Below are 16,904 nucleotides of genomic sequence, written 5' to 3'. Positions count from 1 at the left end.
GTGAATGACTTTTTCAGGAATTGTAGTCTCAAAGAAGAAAATCACTAGAACAGACCAAGTAAAATTCCACTTCTGCCGAAGACGCACCGTACAGTTACACGGAAGTATGTCAGAGACGACCTGGAGAAAGATTATGCTTACTGGAAACACATCCTTTGGTCAGATGAGACGAAACCACAGCTGTTTGGAGAAAGAAGGGAGAGCCGTACAATCCAGAGATCACCATCCCCACGGTGAAGCACGGTGATGGGAGCAAAATGCTGTGAAGATGCTCCAGTGTATCTGAAACTGGGAATCTCATTAAGGTGGAAGGAATCATGAAGAAAGAAGGACGTGTGACAACCTCCAGCAGTCAGTAGCAAAACTGGATCTGAGTCATCCCTTTGTCTTCAGCACAACAACGAGCCAAACCATACGTCGCTCCTGCTAACCAAAGTTAACATAGCTCACTGGCCTGCACAAAGCCCTCAAGATCCATGCCAGAAGACCATCAAATCTGGAGGAGCTGGAGAAATTTGCCAAAGAAGAATAAACTGGGATTGCTGATTTCGTTTCTAAGTAAAATAATGTAAGTAAATAAAATAAGACTAGGTTGTTTGGAAAAGCTGATTTAAAAAAAAATCCTTGCTCCTTATCTGTAAATCATACTGTAGGTGATTATATATGACAGTAAAAGCCAACTTTCATTGCTCATTTCTGCTATTCATTCCACTCACTCAGGAAACAGGAAGCCTGGATAACATGCAGGATGCAGGTTATGAGAACACTTCCAAGTTTAGATACACATTAAACAATCGCTTTCTAATAAGAATCACGTCCTGATGATGATGAGTCAGGCCCGTACGCTGAATCCGGAGCACGCTTCCGCTCAGCTCCGAGCACGAGACCGAGTTCGGGCTGTGGAAGGCAGCGGGGAGTAATGAATAATGAATGGTCTTGAAAGTGTGCATGAGTGTTAGTTGGCTGAGTGTGGCGGTAATGCACTATTTCAACCAGCACTGCTCCCCCTCTGCTGTGGAAATCCTCTCAGCAGTTATGAGTCTCGCAGCACAGCAGAGCCAAATCAGAGAAAAAAGAGAAGCCCGCAACCCAAACGTGCACTCTTTAGGGTGGATTCAGTGCTATTTGACACAGTTATGCCTGCAGAGAACATTTCGGGCTCACACACACACAAACACACACGACTACAAACACACAAAATGGAAGGAGGAATGAGCTCAACTCAGATTAGTCTATAGAGGCTCTTTGTTCTCTTTGATGTGTTCATTTTTTCAACCTGTCTAGAAGTTAAATTATTTTCACTTTCAGAATGTAGCACAGTGAGTCCTAAAATAAGTTTCTAGGCTGAAAATGAGAGTTTAAGTGATTACTCAAAAGCAGAAAACTAACTTTTAATCACAGATTATGTGTTTTTGGCATACTGTAGCAACAGCATGATGAGTATTAATAATATCCATTTATTTAATTATTAGAAGAGCCATTATTTTTTATAATTGTCAGCACAATCAATAAGTAGTGTAGTGGCCCATTTCGTCGAAATGTTAGAATCAATAAAAGGTAGTTGTTACTATCAGTTGAGGTTTATTGTTTGAACTGTGTTATCGCAACTGCTCACTATGAGGCTACAGAGAAACGAGTTTGTGAGGTCACGAACATAAACAAGATACACAAACAACAATATCTGAAATGATTATACACTCAAAAAAACGTCTTGTACTTTTTAGACATGACACAATGTTTTTTTGAAGTAAAATGCAAATGAAATGTATAAAAATCCAAGTTTTATTTGTTCAAATAATTAATCAGTAAGGAAAATATGCTCGGCATAAACTGAATGTACGGCAAAAAAGTACATTTAATTTGACCAGATTCCATCATATTGAATATTTACATTGCACTTATGTAACAAAATTAAATGGGAATTTACATGTAATCATTTTGGGTGTAAATTGTTTTTTTTTTTCAGTGCATTATTGACATCAGTGACACACAGGATTGTTAGGTACAGGCTGTTTGTAGTTGGTTGTGCCACTTTCACCTTCAGAGCTATCTTAATTGGCCCAAAGAAGGTGCTGGAAACATTCGTCGTAGCTTTTGGTTCATATTGACATGATGATGACAGAAATCAAGACTCATTAGACCAGGCAGCACTTTTTCAGTCTGTAGTCTCAGTTTCCTGTTCTTAGTTGACAGCAGTGGCACCTGGGTGTGGTCTTCTGCTGTGTGTTCAGAGATGCTCTTCTGCACACCTTTGTTGTAACAAGTGGTTAATGGAATTACTGTCGCCTTCCTATCAGGCATTTTTATCCAGAGAACTCCTGCTCTCTGGGTGTTTCCTCTTTTTGAGACTATCTTAACGATAAAGATGGTCATGTGGGAAATTCCCATCAGATCAGCAGTTTCTGAAATACTCGGTGGCATGGTATGATGGTCATTTCTGCTAACATTATGATCAAGTGCTGATTAGATATATATTCCCTGCTCATTGCCACGGCCCCAGGACACAATCTACAATGACTCTGAAACCGTTGAGCTCACAGATCATCCTTCAGCCGCTGGGATTTCACTCACTCGTACGTGGCACATAGATGAGTAGTTGTAGTGTGATGTCTGCGTGGTTCACAGACATTGAAGGGCACGTGGACAGCCACGGAGAGTGTCACATTCATCCTCTGGTGACAAAATGTAGTTAATGTGGGTGTGGATTCAGACAATGGCATCCTCATAGATGTGTAAAGTATAACATCACCTTTAAAGTAGATTGTGGGTAAAATGTGAAGGGCACATAAAGCAGAAATGATTTTATCTGTATCTGCTCTCCTTGCTTTAGTTGGTGTGACATCCATCAGTGTCACATTAAGTGTTCCTGTGGTCTGCTTTGTCTTATCACACCCATAGTGACCGCTCTCTGTAGGGATGGTAAGATATTCACTCCCGTGTTTTCCTCGCTCGCTCACTCTCTGTTTTTCTTTATCTTTCCTTTCATCAGGGTTTCACTGTAGCAGTTTTCTCCTGCTCATATCATACTGTAATTCCCAATCGCTGCTCCACAGCTGCGTAACTGCAGGACATAAATTATGGAGAACTTTCCCCTTTGTCCCACACAAGCACAAACGCACACACACACACACACACACACACACACACACACACAGATTCACATATAATACAATACCTCTACAGTAGGCTCCTCGGGGGTCTATCTTTCAAGTCTTAACTCAGTTCTCCGTGGCAGTGTGGACCTACTTCCACAGATGTCTTCAGGGAGCCTTCATCGTACTTATTCATTCAATCCAAGGCATCAGTTACATAACTGATTGGCCCAGTTATAGAATAGCTACTTAACTAACCAGACTTTAATCAAGTAATCGATATGGAAGGTGCAGTCTTTTACGGATACGGCAGAAGGATTTTTGAGGACAAAAAAAGCCGTATTTTCACCATTTAAAGTATAAAAAGTAAAAATGTAAATAAAACCGAGAATATAAAATGACTCCTTTTAACTGCTGGAGACTTGAGATGTTCAGATTTGCTGAATATTTGTTTGCTTTAATTGTATAAATTAAAGTCACCGTAGTCACTCGTTGGTTGAGCGGTCACTGGTCCAGCCAGACAGGAGTAGATTGCAGTAGATCACCAAAAGTGGCCACAGCCAGCACGGATTAAAGACTGCCCCCCCTCCAAACACCCCATGCATCAGGTTGTATGGGTGTGGGCCACACACACATTCTTAGAACTGGATTTACATTTTCCACCACAACTTTTTGAGGGATAACATTTTTCTGTGGCAGTTGTTCCACACTAACACAATTCACCCATTGACATAGTAGTTTTATTGTAAGCCAAAATAATAATAATTTTAGCAACCATGGCCAATTTTTTTTAATATAAATTTGTATCTATTTATGTACATTTTGGTTATGCGAGTCCTCATTCTGTACCTTTGCACTGGAACTCATATCTGCATAAACAAATGATGACCGTGCACCTCCCGAGAAATAGATCTGTGTCGGGTCGACCCGAACCGCGACGACCTGAATGGCGTGGAAGGTTGTGGTGTAGGGTTAAAAGGGGTTTCCTGCTTGCTTCTTTATGTTGTAAATTAGGAGGTAGATTTTCCTTAGAAGTCTAAATCAAGCTTAAATTCAACGCATACCAATCAATAAAATACATTTCATTTGAATACATTTCATAGAAAAATAGTCTGTCTACACCTCTGTGGCTGTAGGCTCTGGGTTTTGCTGTATAAATAAAAATGTGTTCATTCAATGTTCATTAGGAAAACTGTGGGAGGAATATCTAAGCAAAAACACTTCATGGCATCTTAAACTTTTTTTGACTGAGTTGGCCAAATTCGTCAGGATACGCTCTGATCAACAACCACCGTAAGCAGCAAACATTGACTTGTGCTTTGCAAATGAAGTAAACATGAACACGTACAACTCAATGTCGTTATTGAGATAGTTAAACTTTGTTTGACGAACCAAATCTTTCTTTCTTCTTCAACACGCAGCTTCTGAATTCACGCTCAGCCTGATATGAATGCAGGGAATGCACAACGCAGGCTCTTTCTTCTATAGTCTCTTCTGTCTCCCCACAGCTCCTTTCTCAAGTTTGTGTGTGTGTGTGTGTGTGTGTGTGCGATGTCTTGCAGGCCGAGCAGGTGCACATTACACAGAAAGACAGGGCTGACTGAGCAGAGGGAGAGAGGAGGGAAAAGAGGGGGGGCTGGTCTGTCTTCATAGGCCATACAAAAGAGGCAGTGTTTTCTCTGAATCAAGACAGTAGTGCCAGTGGTGGAGGCAAGGAAGAAGGAGAGGCCCATTGTCCTCACATAACCCCCTAACATTCGTATTGCCCTCCCCAAGCACGCACCCTCTGTTACCCCTCACCCAGCGGCACCCAGCTTGCCTTCAACATGTGGGTACCTGCTAGAGCGCTATTTCTTTGAATTTCCCTGGAATCATTTATCTTATCAGAACGGGTTTGGGGAAGACTGACAACACACCAACAACAAGACACTTACAGACACAACTCACTGTGTGTTGTTAACTGTGGAACTACAATTTGTGTTCTTCATATGTGCAGACGCATCTATTCCTGCACTGTAAACTTTTAGGGTGACGGTTAAGTGTGAGGTTAATAAATTTAAGGTAATGTAATGTCCTGTGAAAGAAATATGACTGCATGCGTGTGTGTGTGTGTGTGTGTGTGTGTGTGTGTGTGTGTGTGTGTGTGTGTGTGTGTGTGTGTGTGTGTGTGTGTGTGTGTGCGTGCTCAAAGGCTGCATTCCTAAGCTTGTTGAGCCGTAGCTTGGTGATTAATAGTAACTAGCTGATTATTAAAGAACTGAAATTCCTGAGGCCCATTTTTTTCTCTGCTTGTACACACACACACACACGCACATGCACACTGCTACTCAGTTACTCAGGCGGGCTGTGACATAGTAAGAGTAGGAAAGGATACATTACATAACACAGCATTTCACTAGTAAGGAGAGACAGAAGCATACGTATGCTGTATGTAAAGGTGAATGCAAGTGTTGTTGGGCACACAGGTGGAATAAAGCTGGGCTAATGGAAACATAATCCATCTCCAGCTTTCTCTCAGTCTGGGACTCGGTCTGGTGGCTCCTCCATTTCTCATTCTTTCCTCCCCTTGGTGTTCTTTGGTCGTTTCCATCTCTTTTCCATGCCTCTTTTCTTTTTCAGTCTTAGTTATTATTGGGGAAGGTAAGCTGAGCTGACTCTATTTTAAAGCTGGACTTATCCACCATTCATTTGTAAAAACTTGAGTCTAAGATTTTGGCTACTGCCATGTTTGGTTTTCTGAAACCAGATTAGGAATACCAGAAATTTAGCAGTCGGTACCAACACCAGTAGTATTACATGATTCTTGACTCCCAGTTTGATGCCTAAATGATCATCCCATATACTGACACATCCATGGGGTGGCAGATTATTTATTTAAAATGTTAACTTTACATTTTGTTGACCACACACAGACTGAAATGTTAGGATGGCTGCCGAGTAGGATGCTAACGTTACAGTGTCATTATGTTGGCACAATTTTAGCTATTGCTAACATTTTAGCCCATGGAACAAAGTTGATTTCACACCGGTAGTGCCAGCTGTCTCAAACAAAATGGTAAAGTGCATTTCAGAATACCATAAGAAGGATAACATTGTGAATGTTGTTACTGTGAATAGAAACTTGAATTCTGGGTGCTGGTCTTATAGCCAGCTTATTAAATTTGTAGTATTTTCTGTCTGTTAGTCTAAATAAAACACAATAACACAATTTTTATATAGTTTGTGAGTCAGTTATCATCATTAAAATGACCAGTATTTCCATAGCCGTCTCTACCTTTCATATCGATGAGTTGGAGCAGAGCTAATGCTAGACTACAACACTTACAGCCATATGCCGCCCCCTTGCCTACTGTCGTGTTTCCACAATTATGATGCCAAATGGCACTGTAGAAATCATTTCTGGTAACATCCGTAAACCAGATGTAAAGATTGAAGATTTGACTGAGGAACCTGCATGCCCAAACCGTTGTGAGCGCTAGCTACGCATTAAAGTTTGTTTGATGAAACATCTTTCTCCGCGTTGGACATTAGTTACAAAATAACTGCGATGTTGTATTAAATACAACAACAAGTTAGCAATGTAAACAAAAAAAACAGTTAAGAAATTGTTAACTGAGTTCATAATTTAAGTGATAAGTCATTTAATTTTCTCTCTAAAACTGTGTTTTGCTTTTTTTAGTAGCAAACTGAATAATCATCCCCTACTGGCCATTAAAAGGAATGCAGGAATGCTGTTCAGATGCACAGCTTACATTCACCTATTATATACAGTTTGTGCTAGATACACATGATATTGCAGTATAATTCAGTTTCTACAGCTCTGAATGCTCATCATGTCTTTAAAACACAAAAATGGGACATTTTAGTCCAAATGAAGCTACAATTTATTTATTAGGACTGGTGTATTAGACCATAACCCACTGAGCAAAAACTTACCGAAAAGACCTCTAAGCAATGTTGACATTTGGTATGTCTTTGAACTGTAGGAGGAAACCTGAGTACTTACACAAGCCCAAGGAAAACATGCAAATCCACACAGAAAGCCTACAACCAACCAACCGGGGGGTTTATACTCAAAACCTTCTTTCTCAGATGCCCTAATTTGTAGCCACATGTATACAAATAGCACAAGCACATTTGTTAAAAATTAGTCTTTCCAATACGCTGCAAAGAGGACTCTTCAGCTTTTACTTTTTGAACAAATTTATATGTGAAGTGGCATATTTTTAAAGGCTTTCACTAGCTGACCAGATTTAGCCCAGAAAATGTCATCCATTGATGTCTGGTTTCTTGGTGGGATTAGTTTTGAATGGCTGTACACACTTCCAGGAAAGTGTGTATGTCATACAGTACATCCTTATCAAAAGGTTAAGAAATACACAGTGTACAGGAGTATATGTTCACAGTGTAAATAACAACACACTCATACTGTATTTTTGGGAACTCCTTGCACAGAAAGAGCTTGTGATTATTCACCTTCACAACTGTGTGTTGGCCTGTCTTTGTGCGACAGATAAACCTCTTTGCTCTGTGTTTATGGCTGTTTTGTTGTTTCGCTCCCAAAGCCACGGCTCGGACCAGTAAGAATTCCCGATGTGGTATCCTGGCAATGGTTGGGTTTCCATGGCCGTCGCTGGCTTGGCAGGACAGATAACGGCCTCCCAAGTGGTCAGCTTTGTGCGTTCCTTTTGGTCTGGCTTGGGCTCGCTCCAGTGTGGCTTTCAGTGAAACGGTGCGAGGATGAGACGATGTCTGATTGTAGAGGGAAGCTGGTGCAGGAAGCAGAAAATGACACAGATACATATGTTTAGCTGCTCGTCCTCTCAAAGGAGGCAGAGGTCTGCTGTGAGCAAAGTCATCGTGATTACAGGCAGCAGACACGCCGGGTGGCTGCTTCAGAAAGAAGGCGTGCGCGAATACTTCAAACCGCCCAGAAAGCAGCGACGATGGCGAGAATAGCAGCGTGTTTACGTGTTTACGTTTCTGTATAGAAAATAAGGAGCGCTAAGCCCTATGTCACACTTTTAGAAGCAGTCTCAGTGGGTGTGTGTATGTGTGCGTGTGCATATGTAATCCTTTGCCCTTCCGGCGTCGCTCCGGTGTGAACGATTTAATGTTTAATTGAAGCTGACAAGAGTAACAGTAATGCAAGTAAATGGTTAACATGCTACTTTTCAGTTACCACAACTTTGAACTCCATTCATAACACCAGGACACTGTGTATTCTGTTCGACTCTTTACCTTTATTTACTTTACCAATCATTATAATACATTATTTGTGCTATAGTGTAGAGTATAACAGTTAGAGTTGCACCAGATATGCAACATATTATTGTCATGTTTTAACTTACTCATGCCGCTAGATACAGACTGCCAAAGCTCTCCTTGTTTTTTTTTACTCCAAATACTCCATCCAGATTCGTGAGGTGGTCGCTCCTTGTGCAGGATTTTCAAGAAAGAAACAGAGAATGTGATGGCAGATGCGCTCTCTTGGTCTTTTGGAAGACGTTGGTGTTATGCCTATTATTGCATTTCTTGCAGTTTAGTAAGTTGTTTCTTTTTTTAATTCTTTGTGTACCGATGTGACGCCTTTAGCTTTGAGGATCTTTGAGTGTACCTGCGGGTCAACGTCTGGCCATTTTAAAAGCCCTGGTTCCATCCTCGACCGGTAAACCTCTGTGAAAATGCGTGTGTTTCTTGTTTAGAGACCTTTGCAGCTCTTTGCAAACGATTAACCCACATGTTGTTTATGTCAGTGAAGCAGAGGGCGTGAACTGCATTTATCTTTTGCACAGTTTTCTTCCGCTTTGCTTATTTTAGGGTGTTAGGCTTACCGCGTGCCTTTCATTCAGTTTTGTTTTCACTTATGTAAATACAATAGATAAAGATTAAAACTTTTATTTGCCATTTGTACATATGAGCTAGGTCTGAGTACATAGCGCTTAGAGTCAAATAAATACACACAAAGTGCATTTACAGGTGAAGTTAGGTTTCTTTTTTTAAACAGACAAAGATGAAGAAAAAAAAATATCGAGTAATTTCAAGTGTAGAACAATAGTTCCTTTATTGCACTTAAATGACTGTGGAAAAGAAAACTTTTGTGTGTATTTTAGTTATTTCTTATTTCGGTTTTAGTCAGACTGTGACGGGAAAAAAGTGTGTGTGTTTGTGTGTGTGATCAGCACTGTTCTTTCAGATAAAGCTGGTTCCATTTGTTGGTCTGGCCTTGGTTCACCCTGGAGTAATTTGCTCTCAGGTATTGGTATGCATTAATAAATAACGGGCTTTAACTGAGAACTTGTGGTTAGACTCTGATTTGGGCAGCGGGCCAGGGACTCCCTTTTAACTTGCTATGCTCCCTGCTATCATTTTCTAAATATGTGCGATATGATTAAATGCTGTCTGGCTAAGATTTAGATATAAGATTATTTATTTACTATAACTTAGCGATGCCAACACACAGGTCTCTGGAGTGGAGCACATGCTTTTACCTTCAGTCCCACATTCACATGCTGCCCCAGCAACTTTTCTCCAAATGAGAGGCATGTTGTAGAGTAGAAGTGCACTATATAAGAACCAGTCCATTTACCAGAGACAGGCAGAGTGGTGAATCTCAGTCTGTACCTTTCTACATCTCACACAGGTGAGCTTTCACACTCAGTTACATCTCTAGCACAGTGGCCATTATGAGGTTCAAAGCTCTGTCACAGCTGTATGGACATTTTTACTGCACCGTTGTGTTGTTATGGGACTTGGGGCCATAAATACACAAGCTAGTTAAAGCACTACCCCCACTGCCCCCAACTGAACCCTCTACACTGGAATCCTGCGCTTTAACTGTAATAAAATGGTTAGGAACAGGATTCAACTGGTTGGACTATTAGGTCCTTTTAAAAGAAAACACAATTAACCTGCAGCTAACTAATGCACATCTTATTTGTTTAATTGGTACAACAAACAGAATGTGAAATTCATGCTGAACCTTTTTGTTTCCAGGATTTAGACTAAGCTAAAGTAAGCAGTATTTTTAACAGATAAGAGTTGTATCAATCTTCATGTCTATGTCTTGCAATGAATGTTGTTTCTTATGCACCACTACTCCTGTAATTGAGATGTTTTGGAGAGCAAAAAATCACATGCAAAATTAAATATCCGATTAAAAAAATTTAAAAATTAAATATCCGATGCCGATGCCGATGCCGATCCGATGACAGTATCTCTGACTTGCTCCGAATTAATTTCCCAGCTTTTCAAATGATCTCTTCCTGGAAGACGATTTTGTGTGCAAAATGACGATCCCAGCATTTCCTTCTCTTTAGTTAATTTAATCCTTCACTCTCTCTTTTTTTTTTTGTCCTCTCTCCTTCAGGACTCAGCTGCAGAAGGACTGCCCTGTCTCCATGGTAACAGGCCTCAGGCAGACCCAGAAAAATGTTGGGCCAAACCCGTCAAACTTACCTGATTCTGGACTGCGCCGGAGAGGATTTTAACAAAAATGATAAAACTATCAAGTCCTAATATGATGCATTCGATATTTCTTTCTGTATAAAAGTGTGTGCCTGAAAATCTTCATATATTTCAGCTTTATTACATTTTAGAAAGACTTGCTTTCTCCCATCCCTGGCAGAAAAGAGTCGTCTATTTAAATATCTTTCTAAAACCAGGAGGTGAAGGAAAAGTTGCTATTGTATTCAAGACATTATGTCAGCGACTTTCTCAGTTAAGTGATCTTAAACTGTGCGGAGGCTGTCCCAGGCTCGTCTCAAGGTCCTAAACCAGGACAAGGATGCACCAGCTGTTTAGCCAAGTGCTCGGCCAGAGGGATCTGTCCAGAGCAGGTGATCTGTTCTCTCTGGAGGACGCAGACATTGAAGACTGTCTGTCTCAAGCTCTGGACCAGATTAAGGCAATCTCCTGCTCACCGGTAAGTTGATGTGTTTAGATCAGTGCAACCAACACACACAGTTGGTATTTATTCAAAAATTACAAAGCAGATGCCATTAATTATTTATGCCCTTATGCATAATTCATTGATTTTGTCCTTACTTTATCATTGTATTCCTAATTTTGCATCCTGTTCCTGGCTGACAGGACTATTTGACCAATGACAATGACCAGGCAGTGGTGGAGATTTGCATAACACGCATCACCACAGCCATAAGGGAGACGGGCTCCATCGAGCGACACAGCACGGCTCTGGTGGGACTGTGGGAGTCCTGTCTGGAGCATAACCTCACCCCACAAGGTGAAAACACAGAGGACACTCCGCATGCTAAGATAGCCTCTGACATCACCAGCTGTATCCTGCAGGTATACACACATTCGCTCGCATGCACACATCATTGTTTGTTTTACCTGAAGCACATAAAGGACACACATACTCAGAAACCTCTCAGGATATTATGTGTGCTTAGGGTATTTAGCTCCAAGATACTTTTAGTGCTCATGGGATGAAACTTAAAATTTACAGTAGTTTTTTAGTGTTTCTGAAAGTCTTTCAAAAGTTTTCTTTGGATTATACAACAACTGGACTGAAAATCAGTGGCAACAGGTCTGATTGAGGGATTAATCCAAATCTCAAATTTCTGATTCAAATCATTGTCAGAATGTGCAGAGGAGGTCAGGAGAGAGACACAACAGTGAGCGTCTATAACCATCAGCAAAACACCGTGGAGGCTCTGTCATGGTTTGCAGCTGCATTTCAGTCAGTGGTGTCAGAGATCTTGTCTAAATTGACAAACGCAGAAAAGTGCCATCAGATTTTGATTCACCATTTAATACCATCAGGAAAACATCCTTAGAAGAGCTTTAAATCTCCTATAGGAAATCTGGAGAACTTTTCCTGAAGACTACTTAAGAAAATGACAAGAAAGCTGCCTGAGAGAGTTCAGGCTGTGTTGAATAATAAAGGTGGTCGCTGCAAATATTCACTCATCATTAAAATTGCTCAAACTCTGTTTTTGGCTTGTATTCTGGATTTCCATATATATTTGTACGAGTTTTAATAATTCATTGCACATATTTTCCATTTTCCTAACAAAACGTAAAAAAATGAGGAGTGGGCTCAGACTTTTGCAAAGTACTCAAACATTCCCTTTCATCTCAGCCACACACCTATAGCTTGTACAGTTGCAACTTGCAACCACATTAAGTACTTTGAACCGCCTGCTTTTATGAGTGTCTACAGGATACTCACACACAAATACACAGACTTGCAGAATGGAAAAAGGCCATTGGGAGCACTTGGCTATAACATATTTTACTGATGCATTAATATGCACTACATTAGACGTCATCAATAGCTGTTGTATTAAGGGTTTGGTAATAGTTTTCTTCTCTAAGAAGTAAAACTGTCAAGCTCATCAGAAAACGGGCATAATCAAATTTGAGTAGAAAAATGCAAAGAAAACAGAAAAAAGCACTTTTTTCGTCTTCCTCTTTGTCATGTGACCTTTGACAGGTTATAGTTTTGGGGCTGGTTGCATGTTTTTTTTTAATGCACGTGAGCAATGCTATGCTAAAGCTCTTTAAAGCATTGGTGGTAAACACGAGGGTGTAAAGGCTTTGCGGGGGAAAACAAGTTAAGGAAGGCAACGTTGGTGCACGAGGGGGGAAAAAGCCTCACAAAACGGTACAAGCAGAAGAGTTAAAATAAAAATTAATAATACATGATCTCCAGAGGGGAAGTTTCCCTTTAAGAGCAAATATACTTTATGTAATCACTGCTGGGGGGGAGGCATGAAAATGTACATTTAAAACTCACCTATTTTCCCCATTTTCAGACCTCCAGTGCTGAAAGGTATAAAAGCAGAGCGACTCCCCTCCACCTTCTTTCTCTCCCTCCCTCTTTTTTCTTGGGAAAGGGAATGTGGTTAATACCACCATAATGAGACTGACTCCTCAGGAAAGACACACACACACACACACACACACACACACACACACACACACACACACACACACACACACACACACACACACAAGTGAGGTTAAAAGTTCTGACAGCTCTGACGGCACCTTCTGGCTCTGATGTCCGAGCTCCTGCACTTATCAGGACAGCCATTCCTTTTCTCTTTTTCTTTATCTCTAAAACTCTGTTTCTCTTCATGTCATTTTTCCACATCTCTTTCCTTCCTCTCTTGCCCTCCATCCACCTTTATCTCTGACCCCTTCCGTTCTCTCTTTCCCTCCCTGTCATTTTGAATTATAGACACTTGTCTTATTTTCCCACAGAAACTCCCTCAGAGAAAAAGAGAGACGATTCACGTCATATGAGCTCTTTGACGTGCGTTGTCATTGAAGTGTAGTACAAGATGACAGGAAAGATTAATAAATCAATGCATTAATTCATGTGTCAAAAGAAGAACACTACTGGCACCTCATGCCTGCTGCCTGTAGCTGTCAAACATGACAGCCTTCACACTGAGTGTTCAGATCGTCCCTCTTTAGACAGACTAAAAACAGTTTGTACTCTAAAATGTCTCAGCTCCAGTGCCAACACTGCATTTCATGGTGATTCTTCTATATTTTGGTGCCTGATAATAAATGAAGTGAAGGTGTTTACACAGTTTATATTAGTGGGTAAAATAGTTTTTGCAGTGCCTGCACTGCCACCATGTGAAAAACCAGAGGCATGACAGAGAGAGACTACACTCCCCAAATCATTGATTGAGCAGTTTTTGATGATAGACATAAAATATAAATCCTGAAAATAGATATATATAGTAAAGACTTAGAGGCCTTAGGTGTGTGAATAGAAACAAATGTGAAAAAGATGTTTTAGATTTGGGTTTACAAGTGTTAAATAAATATATGTGAGCTGCAGTGAACATGAAGTTCGTATCAAACTGTCCTCTGGAGGGTGCTGGCGCATTTTGAATCCCGATCCCGCGGTCCGTGAGCGTTCAGAACACAAACTTGTGCATATGTCTTTCAATACAATGCAGTCTCTCCCCCTGTTCTTCATTCTTATAGCCTGTTTTAATCTCTGTGGCACTTATCACATGGGTTGAGGAAAGTACTGCTGGCGCTCTTTGTTTCAAGTTACTAAATATATTTGATGCGTGGCTTGCTGTTAATGAGGATCTTTAGGCTGTGCTGTCTGTTCTAATGAGCGTTAACACCATGCACATGTTGTTCAGAAAGATCAGAAACAGCAAAGGACAGGCATCTGATCTTGTTACTCTCCTTTATAGATAATGAGAAGTAAAGGTCAGGACTGTAAAATTAAGCCTGCTTTGCTGCCCTTTCCTTTTAAGAAGTGAGCTTAATTCAAGTCAGACTGATTTCTCTGTGAATGCGCTCGCTCTGTGTCCCCTTGTTCAGAGTTACAGTGATTGCCAATCATGCTCACTTTACAAAAACAAAATCTGTGGACTTGTGCTGCTTTGACCAGTCGCTGGCATGTCTCTTAAAATGTTAGAAAACAAATATTTACTGTGAGAATGTCGTCTTTAACAGAGTGTCTCCTCTCCTATAACATGTCTCTGCAGAACTACAGTTGTCCTTCGGTCATGGTGCTGGCTGTCCCGGTGGCTGTGCGGTTCCTGCAGAGGGGCAACAGGGAGCTGAGCAGGAACATGTCCAGTTACCTCTCTCTGGCCGCTATAGCCAAGGCCGATCTGCTGGCTGAACACACAGAGGCCATAACAGTCAGCGTGCTGGGAGGTAGGATACACGTACAAATGCTCGCACACAAGAAAGGAAACTGGTTACCTTTATTTTGTAGAGAAACTACAACGACTACGTGTGTGGGTGGTTTGAGACTGTAAGAGCTTTGGAGAAGAACTGAAATTTTAATGGATTTTCTAACAGGGGTATTACAGGACTGAATGTCTTTTAATGTAGTTGTTGTCTTGACTTGTAGGAACAACACGTTTGTACCACGAGGGATCCTAGTAGATCTGAAACAATAGGATCAGCTGTTTTTACTGGAGTGGAAAATGGAATTATTATTGTAATCTACAGTTGTAGCTGAGGTCATACAATGCACGTCACATACGTCATTGTTTCCCTCGTGGAGCTTTGATGTATAAGAATTAGTTTGGAGGAAGGAGAACTGCTACCTTTTTTTGTTTGCACAGTGTTTCTTGCCGTAGCCCCTGTGGATGCTACAGAAAGTCTTTGTAAATGCTTCTACTTTCTCTCTTTTTTGATCAAGACATCTAATGCTGGGTGGTTGTTTTTGCCTATTAAACACTTCCATGTAATTCTTTTTAAATATCTCTCCTGAAGGCCCAATAATACCTACGTGCTCTGGAAGAAGAACTAATGTGAGGGAAGGGAGGACTGGGGAGGAGTATAAGGTGACATTGTCCTCAGGCACTGATCTCATTACTGTTTCCTTCAACTTCCCTACTTAACAGCTCAGGTCAGAGAGGGTAACTGAGCTGACCTCCAGTCGGTGGTTACAGAAGGCTATGCCCACTATGTTTTTTGAAGCCCTTTTAACCTCTTTTTAACATACATGTTGCTCATTAGTGAGGTCCCTAAAGGTACAGGGTCCACAGTCAGCCCTGCTTAATGGAGATCTGTTTACCCTGAGGCACACATGCTCTCTCACTCACACACACACACATGATCATAGGATAATACAGGGAGGGCCTGAGTATATGTATTTGGATGTGCTGTTATGTTTTTTTTTTATGTGAATCAGTCAGTGCCTCTGGGAACATGTTGAACCTATAACCTCACGTGCAGACACACACACACACACACACACACACACACACACACACACACACTAATCACCTCACACTGTACCACAGTGGGATGCCCACCACAGTGGTGCTCGATGCTCCCACTTTTCTGCCAGCAGCTCAGCACATGAAACAGATTATTTCCTCACTGTCTGGTTTTCCAGGTGAGTTTTTGCCAGATTTGGGCTTTAATTATAGATGCAAGACAATTAGCACCCATAGTCCATAAATGTGTAACTAGTTTCTTAACAAAAAGAGAAAAAAAAGGGATGTCTTTTTATTTTCATTTGGATACATGAAATACGAGGGGGAAGAAAAGAGAAGCTGCCAAAAAGACAGGTTGAAGTAACTGCTGCTAAATGATGACTAAATAAACAACTTTTCCCTACAAAATGCTTTCATCCCATCCAATCAGCTAAACCACAAAGGAATGGAATAAAAGCAACAACTTGCAAATACAGACATGCACTGTTACGCAGTTGAAAATAGTGAAAAATACAGGGATTCATGCTACAAACAATATGCTCAATGTGCTATTACACTTAACTGTGGTTTACTCACATTTGGATTTTTCTACATATCATCCCAGGATTCTGGCTGTTTGAGTCGTCGGCCCTCGCAGAGTATTACATCACAGTCAAACTTATGAATCTGATAAATTAGGGAAGGTAATAATAATACCTCAGTGTCACTGTAATGCTTTTTCACTTCAACATTTGCACTCTGTAGTCTCCGCACGTATCGAGTTCCTGATTGCCGGCTCCTCCAGAGATGCATGTATGTAACGGCTGTTTTAAAAATATAGCGCTAACATTTCTTTCCACTAGATACACGACACCCTCAAAGTCATCACCTTTTACTACACTACTGGACATGAAAGTGCACACGAATACCTAGCCTTCTTTGTGGGCTCACAAAGAAGCAGAGAAAAGGGAAATAAAAGAGACAGAAAACACGATAGTTTGAAAGTTCTGTACACTTAAGTAGTCCGGTGGCTGTAATCCAGCTTGACAGGGATCGACCGACTGATATTGAATCTGGAATGAGAAACCAGATGAAAGTGAGCAAGTCCTGCTCGAAGGCTTTTTTTAAAAATTTGTAGCAAGTTCACATT

At 40.9% G+C, this 16,904-nt stretch overlaps 1 protein-coding gene across 2 annotated transcripts in view; it reads left to right on the top strand.

The window, feature by feature from the left end:
• veph1 (ventricular zone expressed PH domain-containing 1) overlaps positions 1-16,904 on the top strand; it is a 90,845-nt gene that overhangs the window by 1,721 nt on the left and 72,220 nt on the right. For both annotated transcript variants that reach the window (XM_085184556.1, XM_085184555.1), the window contains exons 2-4: positions 10,462-11,016; positions 11,184-11,402; positions 14,585-14,759. In XM_085184556.1, the coding sequence (XP_085040682.1) occupies positions 10,879-11,016; positions 11,184-11,402; positions 14,585-14,759 (532 nt within the window). In that variant the 5' untranslated portion in view covers positions 10,462-10,878. The remainder of the gene's footprint in view (positions 1-10,461; positions 11,017-11,183; positions 11,403-14,584; positions 14,760-16,904) is intronic.

The sequence above is a fragment of the Neolamprologus multifasciatus genome, chromosome 14 (assembly GCF_963576455.1).
Source record: "Neolamprologus multifasciatus chromosome 14, fNeoMul1.2, whole genome shotgun sequence".
Classification (NCBI taxonomy): domain Eukaryota; kingdom Metazoa; phylum Chordata; class Actinopteri; order Cichliformes; family Cichlidae; genus Neolamprologus; species Neolamprologus multifasciatus.
This window is presented reverse-complemented; position numbering and strand designations above follow the sequence as displayed.